At 40.7% G+C, this 20,859-nt stretch overlaps 1 protein-coding gene across 4 annotated transcripts in view; it reads right to left on the bottom strand.

Moving 5' to 3' along the window:
- PLCL2 (phospholipase C like 2) overlaps positions 1-20,859 on the bottom strand; it is a 233,764-nt gene that overhangs the window by 98,269 nt on the left and 114,636 nt on the right. For 2 of the 4 annotated variants that reach the window (XM_026708206.2, XM_087917670.1), the window contains exons 1-2: positions 19,798-20,393; positions 18,627-19,146 (exon numbers count right to left, since the gene is read on the bottom strand). In XM_026708206.2, coding sequence (XP_026563991.1) covers positions 18,627-18,929 — 303 coding nt within the window. In that variant the 5' untranslated portion in view covers positions 18,930-19,146; positions 19,798-20,393. Of the gene's footprint in view, positions 1-18,626; positions 19,147-19,797; positions 20,394-20,859 lie in introns of those variants that run through there. The other 2 variants (XM_087917669.1, XM_087917668.1) reach the window with 2 other exon arrangements.

Raw genomic sequence — 20,859 nt, 5'->3', positions numbered from 1 at the left:
AGAGCTGAAGGCCGCTATTGAAGCATCCTGGTCACCTCAGCAGTGCCACAGGCTGAGGCCACAAGCTTCCATGCCACACAGCATTGAGGCAGTAGTTGCTGCAAAAGGGGCCCAAACCAAGCAGTGAGTACATATGCATGCTTTTATTTTTCAGAGGTCCAATACTGTTCTATGTACAATCCTTGTTTTATTGATTGCATGTCATATTCTAATTTTCTGAGATTGTGGATTTGGGGTTTTCATGAGCTGTAAGCCGTAATCATCTCAATTATGACAAATCATGGCTTGAACTATCTTGCTTTGCATGTAATGAGTCTATCTCATATATTAGTTTCACCTTTTAAGTTGCATTACTGAAATAAATGAACTTCTGCACGATATTCTAATTTTTCGAGTTTCATCTGTATCCTATGGGGATACAAACCTGGAGAGCTGGCAGCCCAGGTTCAAGCCCCAAATACCATGTGACTGGCTAAGCTCCCATCCTCACCCTAGCTCCTGCCAACATAGCATTTTGAAAACATTCAAATGCAAATAGATAAATAAGTAACACTTCAATGGAAAGGTAACAGCACTCTGCGATGTTATGCTGGCCATATAACCACGGAAGTATCTTCAGACAGTGGCTCAATGGCCTTGAAACGATGAGCACCTCCCCTTATAGACAGCAATGACTAACGAAATAAAATCCACACTTTTACTTCCCCTTTCTTTTCCTTTCCCATTTCCCTATTATCTTTATTTTCATTTGTATTTTTAATAAAAAATAAAATGACAATTGTGTGACCACAGAATAAAGTAGGCTCATTTCAACCAAGAAAAAAAATGAATTCTTAGATCTGCAATCAACATAAAGCAGCTGTTTTCCATCTATGCCTGTTGACAATCTTATGTACAACAGATTATAAGTGTTAACAAGAGAATGCATCAAATATTTTCTACCGAATCTATTCCTATTAGTAATTTTAATTTTTTTTTCTCCCATATAAGATAATGACATTGCAACATTTTGCATCTCCTAAATAGCATTACTTTGCAACAGCCTAAATTTTGAGAATGAAATTATCCTCTTAAAAAAATAGTGCCATAATCTTGAGTTTATAGAAGTTGAAATTTAATCTGTACAACTTCTTTTCCTTGATGCTATTAACAAGAGATCTGAAATAGCTAGTGTCTGTCTGTCTCTGTGCATGTGCGAAATCATGTAAAACAAGGATTAGGAGGAGATGACTTTCAGGGAACATATGTTGAGCTAGCACAACTCTGATTAAGCAGAGACAATGACCACAGCAAAATACAAATAACAGGTCCTACAGAACCTGTTTGCATCTACTGATAAGGAGAAAATGGGACATTACCCACATGTGATCCAGATAGCAGCTCCTCATAAAGTGCTGCAGGGTTTCTGCAATGCTTCTCACTTCTCTCCCATCCTACTCTATCAGGACCCGGCAATACTTGGCCCTGCTTTCCATACACATCCATCACCCACTCACACTGTTTGAAGCTCTCTGGAACTCATGTTGAGGAAAAAGCAAGTCACGTGTCCTGGCAGCAACCCAAACATGGACAGCATTTTGTTGCACCTGCTTGTGGGTGGGGATATAAAGGCAACCACTAGACAACCTGCTTTATTTTGCTACTTTAATGAGGTGTGCACAGCACCATAAGCTTCTGAATGTTGCAGAAAGCTTCTGAATCATTCTGCAGACCTAATTAAGGCAGCAAAGTAAAGCGGTTTGTTCTGGGGCCATCTGGCAGCAAGCCAGAAGTAGCTCACATTTTTTGGGCCATTTACAAGTCCTTATAAAGTGCTGCCTTAAGGTCTGCACAGTGCAAAACTTTCTAACAGCTTCAGAAAGCCACTGGAAACATGGTGGCACTTTCCAGAATCCTCTGGAAAGCTTCAGAGCTCTTCAAAAGGTAAATGGTGTTTGGCTTGGTAGAGTAGGAAAGGCCTATGGAGAGAGACCTAAAGGGTGGGAAGCAGACCACAGAACATCTCAAGAAGGTGGGAGTGGCCTTGGGAGGGCTAGGGCAGCCTGGCCTCCAAGGGCCTGCCCTATCTCAACTAATGAAATGCATAATTTAATGGTTCATTGGGGAGAGCTGGGAGGGAAGGGTTGTTAATTGAGTTGTTTCATTTAATGACTGCTGAGACATATGACTGTAATAGGTAAGCTCCAGTCATATCTTGAGGATCATAGCCATTTGCTCTTTAATAGAGAAATGTCTGTTAGTTATTTAACAGATGAGCTACCTAAAAATAAAGATGTGATTTCTTTAGTAACAGAAGATTGATTCCCTTCTAGGAATATATAATCTTTTCTCTCATAATACAGTTCTTTCCATACAGATAAGCACATTTATTAAATACAATCTTAATCCTGACAAAATACTTAATCTCATAATTTTCCTCTTATGTATTTTATCATTTAATGATGCTCTATACATGAGAAATATTATGAAATACATTCTTTAGCAATTTAACTGTTATTGTACCAACTATGAGAAATGATCTTTAATGACCCTCTGATGAGCAAAGTCAATGGGGAAGCCAGATTCATTGACAAACTGAAGTGATTCACCTAAAAACTGTGGCAAGAAAGGTCATTAAACAGGGCAAAACTCGCTAACGAAAGAAATTTTGGGTTCAATTGTGGTAGTGAGTTGAGGATTACCTGTATGTGTAAATATTGATAGAAAGATAATGAACAATATGATTCCTTATGAGGAATAAACAAACCAACATTGAAATCAATGGATAGGACTATGTAAAAGTATCCTGTTGGTTTTGAAAAGTTGTTATACGAAAGTTAGGTGATAATAGGTTTCTTAACAAGAGATGGAGACAAAAATGGACGTTGAATGAACATAGATGAATACAGATGTGATTACAGAGTCAATTTGGTGTATGGTTTAAGCCAGGAGTGTCAAACTCACTGCATCCTGTTACCAAGAAAAGCTTGCCAAGAAAACTGCAGGAATTTGCCCAAGCAATCTCCACAAATTAATTATAACTGAAAAGAAGAAAAGAAAAATCTAGTCTGATAGTATATTGAAGTAATTTGAGAATGTTTAAGAATAAAGGTATGTGTTTGCATGTTTGTATATGTATGAATGTAAATGAGCTGACAGTATTGAGAAAGTTATGGCTAGATGGACTTAATAAGATGTATCAGAAGAAACAAAAAGTTTAAAGCATGGGTATCCACATTCGGCTTGGCTGGGCAGCACTCACTGAGTGAAGAGGTATTGTTTTGGGCTGTATTTAAAGTATATAAAGTAGTCAATGTATATTATAAATCATATAATAATTTGAAAAGTTTACGATCTTGTGAAGCCACATTAGTTGCCGTTCAGAACCACATCTGTGCTTGGATGCCTGATTTAAAGAATAATATACACAGCAATATATGGACATGGAAATAATGATAGCTTGCAGGGTTAGTATGGTATACATAGACAAAGTAATGCTAGTGGAATAGACTAGATTCGCTATATAATACTATTATTTTCCTTCCTACCTCATATCTTTAATTTCTTTGAATAGCATTTCCTTACTTCCTCTGTGCAATGCAGACAGTTGCTTATCATAAAAAGAAAAAGCATAACATATATGTTTGCTTTGCTTTGTTGATTTTACATAACAAATACATTTTATAATAAAATACTGTAAGCACACATGGAGCTATTTATAGTGGGATATGCCTGCTTTATGTTAAGCTTCAGTCTAAAGCTGGAGTGCTAAAAACATTCTTTTTAATGAAGAACAAATATACAGTTTATTTCCTTTGGAATCCCAAACTGAAAAGCTACATTACAAGAAATTATACCTATGCTGCTTCAGTGGGGAAAAATAGAATTCAACCTCAGAATATTCAGGCAATAATTTTTTTATATGTTTGGAGATGTATTTTTCACTAGCCATTCTTTGGCAATTACTTATACATGGCTGTTATATTTACAGGTAGTATTTGACTTATTTGATGGACTCCAAAAAAATTCACAATCAGGTTCCAAAGTTATGGTCATTGCAGTGCTTCGGCAATCATTTGCCTTTATAAGCAACTATGGTGGCCACCCTGCCCATCTCTCCCTATACTCCTCCACTAGGTTCTGTTTCTCATTCCATTAAGCACCACAATCTCCTCCTTACTTACCTTTTGAAGATCCCTAGCTCAGTTTAAGACAGCATTGAATTGTGGCTGCTTTAAAAGTGGCAGCCATTTCCAGGATTGTAGCATATGGCCAGAAATGAAGCAGACTGCTCTGCTTCCTTAATGTGAGAATCAAATAGCTACAGAGTGCTCAAGGTCACTGTAAAGCTTCCGGAAGCTTGTGTCAGGGAAACAGAGCAGGTCTCTTCATTCCTGGGCCAAGTGGCAGAATCCCAGAAGTGGCTGTCATTTTGGGGGAAATCACATTGAATTGTGGGTACTTTGAAAAAAAGCCGCCACTTTCTGAATTGTGCTCCACAACCCAAGAACAAAAAGGCCTGATAGATTTCCTGAACATAAACTCTAAAAATTTCCATGGAAGTCTGGAGCTTGCATGAAGAAAACAGAGCAAGGCATTCTATTCCTAGGCCATATGGCATGATCTAGACAGCAGCCACCATTTTTGGAGCACTCATAATCCATTGTTGCCAAAAATAGTGGCTGCTTCCAGGAACACACTACAGAGCAAGACATGGAGCAGCCTACTCTCCTTTCCTAATCTGAACTCCACAGATCTTCAAAAGATTAAGCGTACAATGGATAATGTAGGGAGTGAGGTGAGCTGTGGATCTGATGTGGGCTACCTCGGGATAGGGCAGGCCTTGGGAGGCCCAGGGCAGAACCTGAGCTCAGTTTCCTGGGGCTTCTCCCAGTGTTCCTGAGGTAACTCATGTTCCACTTATTGCCTGCATCAGGAATAACAGCATAGGGGGTTGTGAGGCAATCAAATGAACACTTAATGGCCATCATTATATTTGACCATAATGAGCAGACTCCAATACAGTTGTCCATTGTGAAGTACTTTTATATTTAAAACTGAGCATCAAAGGTTGATGAAGTAAATGGGAAGAATTTTTAGAGAACAATGCCTTAGATATGTTTATTTCCAATAAAATTGCTTAAGCAGTCATGATTTCAATATTCAGAAGCCATTAAACTGGTCCACACAGGACCTTGAGGCTGCCCTGCCCACATCACCCCACCCACCCTTCAGCCGAGTACAGGACTTACTTTTGTAGGACACTCCAGCTAGAACTGGAAGGCCAATGTTTTTAGCTGGCGGAGTGCTTCTGGGGACGGGGAAAGCCAAAAATTGGTGGCCAGAGGCATCCCTGCGTCCTGTTTTTGGCCAGCAGAGTGCTTCTGGGGTGGGGGAGGCCAAAACAGGGCATACAGAGGCCCTGGGAGGCATCTCCACATCCTGTTTTTGGCTGGCAGAATGCTTCTGGAGAAAGGGCAGGCCAAAAACAGGTGGGCGGAGGCATCCCTGCACCCTGTTTTTGGCCGGCAGAGTGCTTCTGGGGCTGGGGAGGAGGGGGGCAAGAACAGGCCACACAAAGACCCCGGGAGGCATCACTGCACCCTGTTTTTGGCTGGCAGAGTGCTTCTGGGGGCGGGGAAGGCCAAAAACAGGCCACGCCTTTTGCCAACAGAAGAAAAAACTCGAAGATTTGCCAGGGACTTCAGTCCACCATCTCTACACTGGGGAGGAAAAACTGAAGGGCCCCAACAGGAGAGGCTGCACATGCTGTGTAATTAAGCATCGCTTCCAAGAGTCGTGCTTAGTGCCAGGTACGTGCGTGCTTTCCATTCATCCTGGGTGATGCAGAGCAGAAGCAGAGAGGGATGAGAGGACCAAGAGAATGCCGCACTCCAGCACAGCGCTCTCTCAAGGCAGCCGGACTAGCCCAGAAGAAGCAGATCCCCCAGTCACGGACTGAATGCGGGGTCCGAGGTGGGTGGAGGACGAGCAGGCACCCTTAGTGGAGAGTGCCACCCTGGCACTAAGCATAACTCTTGGAAGTGATGCTTAATTATACAGCATCGGAGCCTCTCCCATTGAGACCCTTTGACTCCCCCTCTGGCGGAGCGACAATGGCAAATCTTTGAGCTCTTTCCTTGGCCGGAGAAAGGTGCAGCCCTTCACTCACAAGGAGAGCTTTGCAGTCTGCCTCCTTTCGCTCCCGGGAACAATGGCATCAGCCGCTCTGAACGAGCCTCTTTCCTTACTTCCTTCCCTTCTCTCTGACAGCCACACATGGTGGGAGGACTGCACGAGTGATGCAACGCTGGGAGCTGAGCGCATTTCAGCCTCTGGGAGTGGTGCCTCCTGTCCCCACCCTCATCCTGGTTTAATGGCAGGATTCGTACATTGGGTGGTGTCCCTCCACCTCCGCTTCTTAGCTCCAGACTCTGGGCAGGGATCAACCAGTATGCTCCAAGCCAGCAAGCAGCCATGGCAGCCCTGGAGCTCCCAGCCTGGCCTGAAAAAGGCTCCTGCAAGCCAGCAGGCACCTGTTGAAGTAGCGGGACTGGGATACATGAGAGAGCTATGGAGTGGGTGCCTTTTCTCCCCCCTGCTCCCACTTCTTGGCTGCCCCTCCTTCTCCCACTCAGCATTAAGCAGTTCCAGGGCAGTGGCCAATGAGGCTGAGGATGGCTGTCTCTACCCCTGAGGGAGAGGCAGGAAGGGCAGTCAAGTGGTGGCGGTGGGGTGGAAGAAAGTGGCAGGGCGACTGTTGCGGTACCTGCTCCCTAGCTCACTCATCTCTCAATGGCTGTTGTGCCCCCACTTTGGGGCTTCCTTGCCAGATCTTTTCCAAATGATGCCTGCCCTATCCGATCCTGCCTGCCAGACATGCGGAGCCCTTGCTCAAGCCTGTTGTGTGCGTTTGGCACATTCAGAGGAAACTCCAGGAAAACCAGCGAGATTCCAAAAGCGGATTGAGGCTGCTGTGATGTGAATAGAATGGAATGGAAATAGGAGAGAATGGAATGGGAATAGGATTTGATGGAATAGCAATAGGATGGAGTAGGAATGGGAATAGGGTGGAATGGAAGGGAATGGGAATGGAATGGAATTCAATGAGGTATCCCAGGTGGCCCACTGGATTTCTTGCTTTCTAGCTAAGCACAGCCAAACCTCCCTTAGGACTGAAGGTTTACTTGCAAGCAAATTCAGTGCAGATGCAAGCCAAGCAAATTTGAGAGACTGAGCTAGCCGATGGCAGAATGAATGATTCTGTGACTGAATGATTCTGTGAGCAACTCAATCTACCTGCTTCGCCTGATTTTGGATAAAGGGTGCTTTTTATATTAAAAAAATCAATATATTACATACATGGTGTGTTGTGAGTTAATTTTGTGAGTTTGCTAGCAAATTTTATGTGACAGACTGAGCTGGCCAATGGCAGATAGATAGATTTCTGAATGAATCTGTGATTCTGTGAGCAACTCAATCTGCCTGCCTACTTTACCTGATTTTGGGTAAAAGTTGCTCTTTTTTATAAAAAAAAATCAATATTTATATATTTATAATATTTACATACAAGCCATTCCCAGCTAGTCACATGACCACCAAGCCACACCCACAAATTAGGCCATGCCCACAGAACCAATTAATGGCCCCTGGATCTAAAATTATGAGTTTGGTGGTCCCTGAGGTCCAAAAGATTGACAACCCCGGTCTACCGCATTACATTATTACTATAAGCAACCTCAATTAGTTCATAAGAATAACTGTCTTAGGAAACCAGTTAGGGAACTACAGTAATCTTCTCTATGTTGTTAGTGAAACTATATACCAACCATTAAAAACATTAAATATTCCAAAACAAAAAACTCACAAATTTTTGGAAAATATTTTAGTTTTCACTGCTTCTATTCTTAATTTATTTATATTCAACCTTTCATATTCACCAATATATTTAACACACCTTTCTCCTCCTATTTTTCCACAACAACCATGTGAGATGGGTGAGCCGAGTGTGAAGACCGGCCTAAGGTCATCCAGCTGGCTTTCATGGCCAAGGCAGGACTTGCTCATAGTCTTTTTGGTTTCTAACCCGGTGCCTTAACCACTAGACTAAACTGGTTCTTTTAATCCAGAATTATCAGACAAGCAAATCTAACAGATTTTATTTATTCAATAATTTGAATCCTAAATTTAGACAATACTTGTTTCCAAACATCTAACAAGGCCTGAATGAAAAATAATGCCTCCAATGTTATTAGCTGCCAAAAGATGGTTGTACTGACATGCTACAAGCTTGGATGGGTTGTTTAGCATCTGTTCTTTCACTTCAGTTGATAAAGTTGCTTTGTGAAAAGGTTGAATTGCTATGAAATGGGAGCCGGCAATAAACACTTGTCAATGCATTTTATACAATGCATCATGACAGAATTTTTTATCATTGAAGGAGTCCCTTCAATGACATTCAGTGCTAAATGCAGGCTGTTTATATAATGGCTCTGTTGATGCAAGTACTGTGCATGACTGGGCCAAACTATGTAGATGGTGAACCAGAAAGCACTGATTTGTGTGATTAAGCATGAAGTGCATAATCTACCACAGTGATCAACAAGAAACATTAAACTGGTAAAGGACAATCAGTGGATTAGTTGAAGGGTAACTGTTGTTAAGCTCAGCATTTCACAGGAAGGTATAGGCTATATTATTGGAAGAGTCTGTAAAATGGGTTCACTGCATGTGACAGCAGAGATGAAAGCTTTGAGAATTGAAATTTGTCAGTAATCATACTATGAAAATAAAAACGTCAAATTTTTTTTCGCAACATTGTGACAACCAAAGATGATGGGTCCATCATCATGAACCCTTCATTATGATTCAAAAATGAAGTGTCAGTTTATCAAATATGATCATAAATCTTCACCAGCAGGAAAAAATAATCAAATCCCAGGCTCTAATTTTAAAAAAACTTGTGGTAAAATATTTGGAGATACACATTATTCACATGGACTTCTTTCAACCTGTTATCAACTCAATGTTATACTGCAACATTCAAAAATATAAACTTTGTTAATATTCAGAAGCACAAGAAAGAAATTTTGCTACAACAGCAGAATGCAAGGCCTCATATCTCAGGACTCACCCAATAGGCATTTAACAAAATTGAATACCATGATCTTACCTGTTCCTCCATATTGTCCAGACCTACTACTATGTAACTTCCATTCTTCCTCAAAATTGAAGGAATACTTTGTAAACAAAAGAAGTAGTAACTGAAGAATCAAATGAAAACAAAGAATCAGTTTATTCTAACAATTAAGTCACACCGGGCTAGAAATCAGCGATTGTGCTCTTGAATCCTGGCAGACACAAAAGGCAGCTGGGCGACTCGCTGCCAATCACTCTCTCAATCCAAATCACCTCACAGAGTTGTTGTTGAGGGAAAATACAAGGATGAAAGAATATTAGGTGTGTTCAACTACCTTTTATAATTATTTATAAAAATAACGAAGGTGAAATTTTAAAAAACTTCTAAAAAATCTTATAATTGAAAAGAACCAGGGTGAAGAGATGAAGTGTGCAGTTCTTTGTGCAATGCTTTACAAGGCCTTAATTTGCATAAGTGTGCAGTAAATAGTAAAAAGGATTCAATTTCTTTGGATATTTATATTTGCATCTTTCCACATCTCAGACATCTTTCCTCCCCTATGATAAAATTCATAATATTTTACAAAATTTGCAGATATTCACACCCAAAACATTCATTAATTAGAAGCTCCATGTTGTTCCAGCACTTTTCTGGTTTAACCTTTTTTTATATAGAATTTCAGAAATCTTTCATTGTTTAGATCCATTCATAATGGGTCTTTGCTTCGCTGCATTCTTCGGTAATTTTTTTAAAATATCTATTTTGCACATAGAAATCATATCCTTTGTACAAATTAGAATAACTGATAACATGCTTTTTGTACTATCATATTATTCCTTAATAGGGTATCTTTGATATTTTTGAAGTTTCAGTTTTTTCTTTTCTTAATTTATATGTCAACCATTTGCCTGGTTTATTCAAAACTTCTTTTTTTGCTTTGCAGAGTTCATGTTTATTTCCATTTCTATATTAATGCAAAGCAATAGACGCAATCTGCATAGACTTCTGTAAAGCCCTTGATTCAGTGGTACATGACAAACTACTCTTAAAACTAAAATCTTACAGTATCTCTGGACACCTGCATTACTGAATAGAAGCATCCCTGTTAAACAGACAACAAATGGTTAAAATTGGCAGCGTCCTATCAAATTCTGTACCTGTCAACAGTGGTGTCCCCCAAGGCAGTGTTCTAGGACCAACTCTCTTCATACTCTACATAAATGACCTCTGTGATCATATCAAGAGCAACTGCGTTCTCTTCACTGATATGTAAAGCTATTATTCAACATCACAGACAATACTGCTACCCTTCAAAAAGACCTTGACTATGTATCAGAATGGTCAAACAAATGGCAACTTCAAATCTCAACAAATAAATGCTCTGTCCTACATATAGGCAAAAAAGAAATCAGAAAATAAAATACAGGCTGAATAGTCAAGACATTGTTGATGATCCAAACTCTGTCAAGGATCTTGGAGTACTCATCTCTAATAAGCTAAGTACTAGAGCCCACTGTAACTACATAGCCAAAAAGGTGTTAAGAGTTGTTAACCTAATCTTACGTAGCTTTTTCTCTGGTAATATTACACTAATAACTAGAGCATATAAAACATTTGCTAGACCAATACTCGAATACAGCTCACCAGTCTGGAACCCACATTACGTATCTGATATTAACACAGTTGAAAAAGTCCAGAAATATTTCACAAGAAGAGTTCTCCACTCCTCTACTCATTGCAGAATACCTTATGCCACCAGACTCAAAATTCTAGACCTAGAAAACCTAGAACTACTCCACCTTCGGTCCGATCTTAGTATATAAAATCATACATTGCAATGTCCTACCTGTCAATGAATAGAGCAAACAATAGATACAAACTCAAGGTTAATCGCACCAAACTTGATTGCAGGAAATACAGCTTCAGCAACGGAGAGGTCAATGTCTGGAATACTCTACCTAACTCTGTAGTTTCTTCCCCAAACCCCAAAAACTTTAATCTTAGACTGTCTACTATTGACCCCACCCCTTTCCTAAGAGATCTGTAGGAGGTGCCTACTGTCCCTGTCCTATTGTTTCTTTTATTTTATTTTTTTTCTTATATGTATCCATGTATTCATAACTATGTTTCTACTTATACCTATTATCTTGTAAACAATTGACAAAAATAAATAAATAAAAATAAAAATAAATAAAAATAAACTGTTGCTGTAATAGTTCTGTAATTGTTCTTTTTATTTCATTCAAAATAACCCGTTTTCTTTTGGCAATTCTTTTTAACTAAAGTATTACATTGTGTAAAATATCACTAAAGCTCTACTTGCCAAACAATTCTTAAGTTGATGCCCAGATTTAGGTTACTAAAAAATGTAATTTTTTAAAAAAATAAGTAATTTTCTTTTTACAATAATTTGCTATTCTTTTTTCTGTAATATTATTTCAAAAATATTATTTCATTTAGTCTCCATTGAAAATAGTAGCTTTCTTTTTCTAAACCAAACTCATCCTATTACGGTCAGAAATATTCTTTAATAAGATCTTTACTTTAGAAATCTTAATAGCCAAGAGTTAATTTTAGGGATTTTTCTGCTTCATCTGCTTCAATTAAAATTATGGAGCTGGAGACTTTTCATTCAATCCTCATATATGGTGCACAAAATAAACAGTTAATGAAGAAGTAGAACAGGAATAGGTCATCTGATACTCCCCAGGAATTTTAAATCTGATCCCCTATTAGCCTCACCAATGGAGCTATATTGTAGATACTTAATCCTAAATTATGATAGTTAGAGGAGAAGCAGAGATACTCAGGGTCTGAAGGTCTTAGACTTGAAACTCACTTTCTTTTCAATCTAACTTACTTCATAGAATTATCCTCAGAAAAGGATGAAAGAAAAAAGTAGACCATCTCCTGAGCAGCTTAGATGAAATACAGATTATTGTTTCTTCTAAAGATAGAAGAATCATAAAATCTTATCTTACTTCTTCGTTAACATTCTGAGGAATAGCCAGCAATGGACAAGTTAATTCAGTTCATGAAATATACATTCTCCTAGTTCTCCTCTGCCTTGTATTTCACTTGCATAGTACACAACTATAAATTTATCATTGAAATGTACAGAAGTATTTCTCAGAAATTGAGAATATAAACTGAAATTTTAAAGGCAGTTTTCATTTAAATCACCAAATGTATCTATTCATTTCCTTTGGAGACACTGTTTAGAAAAGAAAATTAGTAATAGAGAAAACTTTTTCAATAACTATTCCTAAATGAGAGGGAATCTGCCTTTGTTATATTCTCAGTGAGTCTAAAACAGGGGTGACAAACTCACATGTGGGCTGGGTGCTTAGATCTGGCCAGCGGGGCTGTCCTGGAAACAGTGAAGTACTGGCTCACAGTGCCTCTGGCAGTGCCCCTGGCAGTGCCTCTGCCTCTTCCCAGGCTCCGTGTTTGGCTGGGAAAGCCTCCTGCAGCCCTCTGCCAGCAAAAAGAAAGCTCCATTTTCACTGGCAAGAGTGATAGCAAAACAAACTACTAGCAAAAGTGGCATCTGATCACAAGGCAAGGAGGTATCGAGAAATGTTTCCCCTTTTGCATTTGAGCATCCAAGAAAGGACAGGAACTGAGAAAGGAAAAGAGGAAAGAGAAAGAAAATGAAGGAAAGAAGGGAAAAGAGAAGGAAGGAAAAAGAAGGAAAGAGGGGAAGGAAGAATAAAAGAAAACAGAGAAGGAAGGCAAAAAAGAAAAGGGGAGAAGGAAGGAAGGAGAGAAGGAAGGGAATTATGAGGGAGAGAGGGTCTGAAGTAAGTCTTGCCTTAGCTGAGCCCTGCTGCCCTTTTGCCATCCCCTTGTCTCTTCCTCCTGACCTCTCCTAGTGGTCTCCCAAACTATCACTGAGGATGCTTTGGTTACAAAGCTGGGTCTCCTTTCGTGGAGAGGAAGTAGGCCTCCCTCTGACCCACACACATTGCCCTCCGACACACACACCATGAGCAACCTGGCCAAGAAGAGTGAGATTAGCAGTAGCAGCTTCAAGGAGAAAAGCGCAGCCTGGCACCCTGTTGGGAAAGTGAGACCGGGCTGGGATGTGGGATCCTGGTGCCCTGGGAGCTCAAGAGCCAGGGGGCGGGACGACTTGCTCTCTGCTGCCTAGGGCTCTGGACAGCCTGCGCCACTTTCTGGGGGTCCTCTGTGTGGCCTGAGAGTAATGGTGAGGATCCTCTGGAGCAGGGGTTGCCAAACTTTTGGACCTCAGGGACCACCAAGCTCATATTTTTAAATCCCGAGGACCACTAATACAATTTTTTAAAGATAATATATTTAATATAAAAATTTATTTTTATATTAAATATAAATTTAATAAAATTTTTATATGTAGGTGTATGTATGTATGTATGTATGTATGTATGTATGTATGTATACATGCATATTTAATTATAACAAAATTGTGAATGCTTAATCACAACTGTGGGGCAGAGTGAAGGGAAAGGAGAGGCCTCTCTCATCCTTTGGGGGAAAAGAGGATTTAATACTGCTAGGATTCAAAAGAAGCCACATGATGCCTGGAGGCTGGGAAGATCTAGCCGGGGAGGAACTGGCTCCCCCTCAAACCTAAGAAAAGCAGAGGCCTCCCCAATCAGGTCTCCTGTCATCTCATATCTCCCCCAAGCCAGGTATGGCTGCCTGGAGTTGGGGGAGGGAAGGAGGGCCAGGCTGGAAGCACTGAGGAAAATGGGACTCCTAGTAATCAGACAACACCCCCAACCTTCGGCCTCCACATAAGAAGAGGACTCCCCGAGGCTAAGCTCCAGGTTTCTCCTGCCGCTTCCAAGCAGAGAAGTGTTCCTCCCTGTGTGGAGGCCGAAGGGGGGGATTGAGCCCAGAAAGGCTGGAGCTCTCACCTGCACAAACAGCCTGGTTATTAGGAGCCCATCTTCATTGGCGCTTTTTTGGTCTGGGCATTTGGTCTTTTCCCCCACAACCCATGCCAAAGGAAAGCTAACTAGGCTTCTCCTTCCCTCCTACCCTTCCCTCTGCTCCCTTCTCCCCACTCAATCCTGCTTCAGGACAGAGAAGAGCGCTTTGGAAATGTGTGTTGGCATTTCCAACTTGCATTTCTCTGGTGGACGCCTGCAATTCTTAGCGTTCCTCCAGGCCTGGCTTGCAGCCCAGACATCTCTGCTGCCCTCTCCCCATGAAGAGAAAGCAAGCATAGCGCTCTCTGGGGCAAAAGAGAGGAGATTGGAAGGCACAGGCAACAGAAAGCAGCTCTTTTCAAAGGCGACAACTTCTGCCTTCTCTTGCCTGTGTCTAGCTCGACCTCAGCTCTTTTGCCCCAGCTGTTTCTGTTCACTTTCCCTGTCCTTTCCCCAGGCAGCGATGGCTGGGGCTGTGGGAGGGGGAAGCAAAGCAGAGTGCTGACAGGGACAAGAAAACTTATGCCGCCTGATTCCGGACCTCTGACCTTGATGGCACAGACTTGCTCACTCCGCCCCCTCCCACCACCACCAGCCAGTTCTTTTCCTGCCCTGGGCCGTCCCTACAGCCTGCAGCCATTGAGGAAAAGCCCAGGCCAGGAGAGGCAAGCTGGAAGGGGTGGGAGTGCCATGCAAATGCGAGTAGTGCAGCGCTCCTACACCTTCTGGACCTCTCCATCGCTGCTTTAGCCCGCTTGTGCCACCAGCCCCCTCTTTCTGCAACAGCATCATTACCTCATCCTGGCCGGTGAGGGCTGCGGCTTTTTGCAGGCTTCCACTCAGCCAAAGGGTGGGGGTCAGCGGGTGGGTGGGCCATGTGGGCAGCGTAGCCTTGTTCCCGCACAGCCTGGATTAATTGCTTTGAGGGGGACATTTCTCTGCGACCCACCAAAATTTCCTCACGGCCCACCAGTTGACGACCACTGCTCTGGAGGACAAGGATTTGGCGCTCTCCCTGGTCCTGCCTTCCTCCACTGAAGACAATAGATCCTCCAGCCCCACCGAGACCACCAAAGGCACCCCCGATTTAAATGACGTTGAGCTGGCCGCATCCACTCTTGCCATACCCCCCGCAAGGTCAAACACAACCCTGAACTGCGCTCAATGAAATCGAGTTTGACACTCTGATCCAAAACAACCATTTTAAGAATAAATTCTCTTAGAGATAAAGCAGCACATGCATTTCTAGAAACATCATTTTTTAAATAATATGAACTCAGTGGAGATATATTACTTGCATTATGCAGAATATTATGAAAAACATGGGTAGCAATATTACTGGAAAACAAAAAAGGATGGGAGACAGTAACAAATTGAAAAGGGAAAAAATATTTTGTTTGTCAACAGATCTCATTGTCAATATTTAAGAAAATATACACAAAAAAGACATACTTTTAAACTTAAAAATTGAAACTAAAAAATCTTTATAGAAAAATAAAGTACAATAAGTACTATCTGTAATATACTTATTTACAAATACCAAGTTTACTACAACTTTCCCACTCTCAAACACATGAAAAAAGCAGGTTCATTACCTTATACTGCCTCCTATAAAAAAGCAAAGTGATTTACAAAATATAAAATGCAAAATAGTAACAATGCATTTAAATGATATTTTAAAAAGAATGGGGGAAGGGAAGAAAAACCAGTAAATAAAACTCCATTATTCAAACTCCTATAGAATTTCAGGAGAGAGAGAATTCCAGAATGTTAGCCTATAAGCAATTACAGGATGACATTTTGTAATTCTATCCACAGGCAATAGGATCTATCCAGATGAACTCAAAGATAAACTATGTAACAGTCAATTTGAGCAGTTTAAGGCCTTATTCACTATAAGTAAAACCTTGGTTATGGACTTGCATCAAGCATCTGCATCCTGATAGCTATAGCAGCATCCTAAAAAGGACCAGAGCTTGAATGTGCAGTCTTACAATACTTTCCATTTAGCTTCGTCAACTGCACTGAAAACTTTGATGTAATCAGGAATGAAACCACAATACCCAGAGGTTACAAATGGGACATGGAGAAGTGTAACAGAGATAAGGCCTACTATAGGAAACTAATACAGAAACTAGCTTTTTGGAAGCAGGAACTATCCTTACTACAAGATCAAGACAGCTCCTCAGAAATATTATCTAGTTTAAATCAAGATTTTATACATGCAACCGAAATTGACAATAATCAGGTTTTAAAGCTAACTGAAAATAGATGAAAGACTGCTCTTGCAACTGGGATTATTTTTTGCCAAATCTTAAATTCAGCTGCAAAAACAAAATAAACTGTCTTTGGACAAAATGAAATTTAAGAACAGAACAGTAAGAGACTGGATAGCAAGAACAATATATTTCTCAGTCAAAAAGGTAACAAATATTTTTTTAAATACAATATATAAGGGAAAAAACAGCACCATATCTACATAAATATGGATTGATACCTTATTTCAATGTCAATGTTTAGCATATAATTTGGAGGAAGTAAATAGAATCAAATGACAAACAACCATTTTAAAAATATGTACCTATTACACTTAAATCTATTCATTTTATCAATAGATTTCTGCATTAGCAACCATATATATTGCAAATATCACATACCGCATATATTACTGACTTTAATTTGGAAAATAACTGTTTTACAGTGAATATGTATTTCTGCTCTGTAACCATGCACATGTAGAAAATGTAATCACCCTGAATGTAGATATCTATAAACAGCGCATTAAGAAGGAAAACCCAGTTTTCAGAAATTTTGCATATATATTTATATACAGTGTATATGATTATGAAATTCCAAGATATGGCTCACATAAAATTAATATAGCTTTAGTGCTGATAACATTTACATAGAAGTAAGCTCCACTGAACCTAACCTTGGGCTAACTTCCAAGTAAACTTATATAGGATTTGGCTCTAAGACAATCCAGTCCAAAATAAGAATGAGCCAATGCACCTAAAATAGACCACAGACCACATGAAGTAATTATAACAGATATACAGATAATACAAAAATAACTTTATATTATATGCAGAAATTGTCAAGCAATTATGTTTTAAAAGTGTTTAAAGAAATATGCAGTTTTGCACTGACCTTTAGATAGGTAATTTAATGTCAACAGTTGCACAGAGAAGGCAAAGTTCATTTTTGTATACCAGCGTGGATCCTTAGCTTATTTCCAAATAAGTTATAATTTAGATTAAAATATTTCAAATAAAAATGCATATTTTAAAAGTACATTTAATAAACTATGCAACATAGCACAAATTACAATATACCTGTTTAAAAGTATCTAGAATATTTGAATCTGGCATTCTTAATTAAGATCAGATTATACTTATACACAAACACAGACTATTGTGTATGTGTAGAAAATCACTTAGCATTGTAGAAAAACTTTACTATACATTACATACATACAAACTTTACATACGCTCTTTTGAGTTATTAAGAGTCTGCAAAGCCACTCTCTAAAGAAAGGGTAATGCAAAATTTTGACAAATGGATTATGGTAATGCCTGTCCTTGAGTTCTACCCTTGAATCTCAAACAAGATTTTGAAATAGAATTTAAGACAACCCAAAACATTTACTTCTAGAGAACTATAGAAATAACACTGATTGCAGTACTGATATATGTGTCACTCCACACAGAATCCTATTTTATGTAATTTTTAGCGCAGCTCATTTCTGCACTGAACAGCCAGGATGGTATACATGCAAATCAGCAGCTTTAACTGGGAATTTTTTTTACTTTCTCTATAAACAAAGCACATAGAAACATTTTGTTTTTACTTTATATGATACCCCTGCTATTGTCTCATCTCTAATACTGTCAATCTCCTGAATGATATGGTGTCACCTTCAAGAAAGCATTTTATATTTTTGTCTTACCAATGTCATTAATCCCTCATGTTCGTGACTTGCTGTTCATCAGTCAGCAAGAGGAAAAACTGTTCTGCACAGGTGCATCTAATTGCCCCTATGATCAGCAAAAAACTATTTAATCTATAATCTATGTAAGGTGAATTGATTTCATACTTTACTGGAGTGGCATATCTTCCCATCCAATTTGAGAATGTAACAACTTATTTGCCAAGAATCTTTTACAGAGATAGACTTTATATAAATTAAGAAACATATTAACAAAATTTGTTATTGGAATTTTGACATCTTTCCTAGTCTGCATAGCTGCAATTACTACCAATCAGCAGTCACACTGCTTAGAACGGAGTGGTCATGATCACCTCACTTGCACAGGTCATTCTGTATCCCCAGTAACATTTACCATCAGTTCCATCAACTAATTTGTCAAGAACCTTTTACAGAGATAATGTTTCTTAATTTATATAAACAAAACTTGTTATTGGGACTGTGACGTCTTTCCTGGCCTGTATAGCTGCGGTTTCTGCCTATCAGCAATCAAACTTTTTATGACACTGAGTGACCAGGGCAACCTGACTTATACAGGGTCATTTTGTATCCCCAGCAAGTTATCTTCTCTGAGTCAATAAAAGCTAAAAATATATTGTCTTACCTTGATAATGCTGGCTTTCTTGGGAATACCAGATTTGCCTTCTGGGTGCAGATTGGAACATCCTCTCTCTATGGCAGGGCTGCCTGGTTGAGGAGAATCTATGGGTTCTTGGTTTCCTAGAGCACAATCTCCATTGGAGACCCCATTGCGAGCACTGTCCAAGTGGATTCTTGCAATACCACTGCCCCCTCCTCCTCCTTCCCCATCACCTGCTTTAAAAGCCACCTTTCCATGTGCTAAATTTGGGGAGGATGTTATTCTCCCCCCACTAGTGTCTCCTCCTTTGTTACCAAATTCCGCCATCTGATTCTAAAGAAGCAATACAAGTATTGTGATTTTCCTGCTTTGCTTTTTCTTCTCCACCTCCTGCAGGCTCAGTAATGATGATTGCGCTTCTCCTTCCGCTTTTTTTTTTCTCCCCGACACAAAAGATCTGAAAAGACCAGTGGCCAAACGCTCCCCTCTCCTTTTGTAGTTTAAATTGCAAAGTGCTGGAGACACCTCTGAGATCTACATAAACCTGGGGAAAGCAAGAAAAAGGAGAATATAGCAGGTTAATCTGCTCTTAAAAGAGGCTCCAGAAATATTCATAACTTAAAATATTAAGCACGACATGCACGAAAGATGAGGAAGGAGGAAGCGATGAAATTTTACAATCAAACGCTTTAGCAGCACACAAAGGTTAAGACTACAAGCCCTTCCCACTACAACAAAGACGGTTTATCCAAAGGAAGGGAAATGTAGAAAAACAATCGCAATTCTTTCCCCCCCAGAAATCTAGAGGCGCCCGTGTGCGATGTACGAGGCGCAGCAGTCCTGCCCAAAGGTAAACGCTGCTACTAGCAGTTCGCGTTTGCAAGTTCAAGGCAAAGGGAATTAGTATTTCCTGCACCGTCTGCAGTGGAATAGTCAAAGGAATATATTAAGATAGCAAACGGTAAGCATCGCCGTTTCCCTCCCAACCATCAGCAAGCATACCGCACAGCTACCGTTCCCTGGTTTTCAGTTCCCCCATCTCTGTTCAAATACACGGAGCAAAGAGCCAAGCCTTGTCCCTTTATACCCGCTAACAATCCACACCCGCCGCGTGTTAGCCTTGAAATACAATTCCCGCCCTTCTCATTATCTAGGCGTCCGAGGAGCAAAGGGCGCGAGGAAACAACGTACGGACCTCCATCCAGAAAGAGAGCTCGGTCGACCGCGCCAAAGGAGTGGACAGATCCACCTCTGAGATTCAACGCGGACAAACATCTCTTCCGACAGCAATAACGGAGCCTGCAAGCCCTGGCACAGATCCTTCTTCCGGCAACAGGGCGCCCACGTGCACAATTTGCCTGCGTTACTCTGAGCCTGCACTTCCCCACGTTCTCCGCTTTCGGCCCGCTGCCCCTGGCAATTCTTCTAAATCCCGATCCCGCAACATACCCCTCCCCCAGCACCATCCAATGCTACCCTTTAGGCTACTTCTCACTTTTACTACCGCCCAATTCTTTCTCACCCGTCCAAAATAACACACCTCCACAAGGTGAGGGAAGTCACTACTGCTGGCTTCGCTGCTCTTCCTCTGGCCTCAATAGCAGCAGCAGCAATCGCGGCTTCCTCTCCCTTCCCGCCTCTGCCTGAAGCCGGATACGCGCAGTGATAGATTCTCGGAGTCGCCGACTTGCTAGGAACTAGCGGGTGAAGAGCGAGACACCCTTCGGCGAGGCAAGGCAAACGGGGGTCCACCCACGCAGCAGCAGCAGCAGCAGCAGCAGCCTCGGCTTCTGGCTCTTGCACCGCGGTGGGCCTAACCCAATTGTCAATCATTCGAAGTAGCGCTACTCAGATTGGGCAATCACCCAGGACCCTTTTCGGCAGGCCAAACACACTACGGTGGAATGGACGGAGGGAAAAGCCCAAGTCCCGGACTGACGCTACTCTGAAGGAGAAAAAGGCCACTTTATCACAATCCTGCCCCCCTCTTCAGTTATTAATTAAACAAACATCAGAATTAATACTGGCTTGTTTTTAAGCATCGGGTGCCCTTTCCTCAGTCATTCCCTTACCGTATTTGCTTAAATTTATTTATTTCTTAAGCTGCATTTTTTCATAGATGCGCTTTTCTGTGAAGAGCATGCCAGTGAAGAGCATGACTTTGAGAAACATGCTTTCCCAAAGGCATGTTTGACAGCTTTTCATTTTCCATCTGTGTTGGAAGTAAAACCTAACCTGACTAAATTGTGCCCTCCAT

Source organism: Pseudonaja textilis, chromosome Z, assembly GCF_049901715.1.
Source record: "Pseudonaja textilis isolate UNSWEBS1 chromosome Z, rPseTex1.2, whole genome shotgun sequence".
NCBI lineage: Eukaryota > Metazoa > Chordata > Lepidosauria > Squamata > Elapidae > Pseudonaja > Pseudonaja textilis.
The sequence above is the reverse complement of the archived record's forward strand: the minus strand, read 5'-3'. Positions and strand labels throughout refer to the sequence as shown.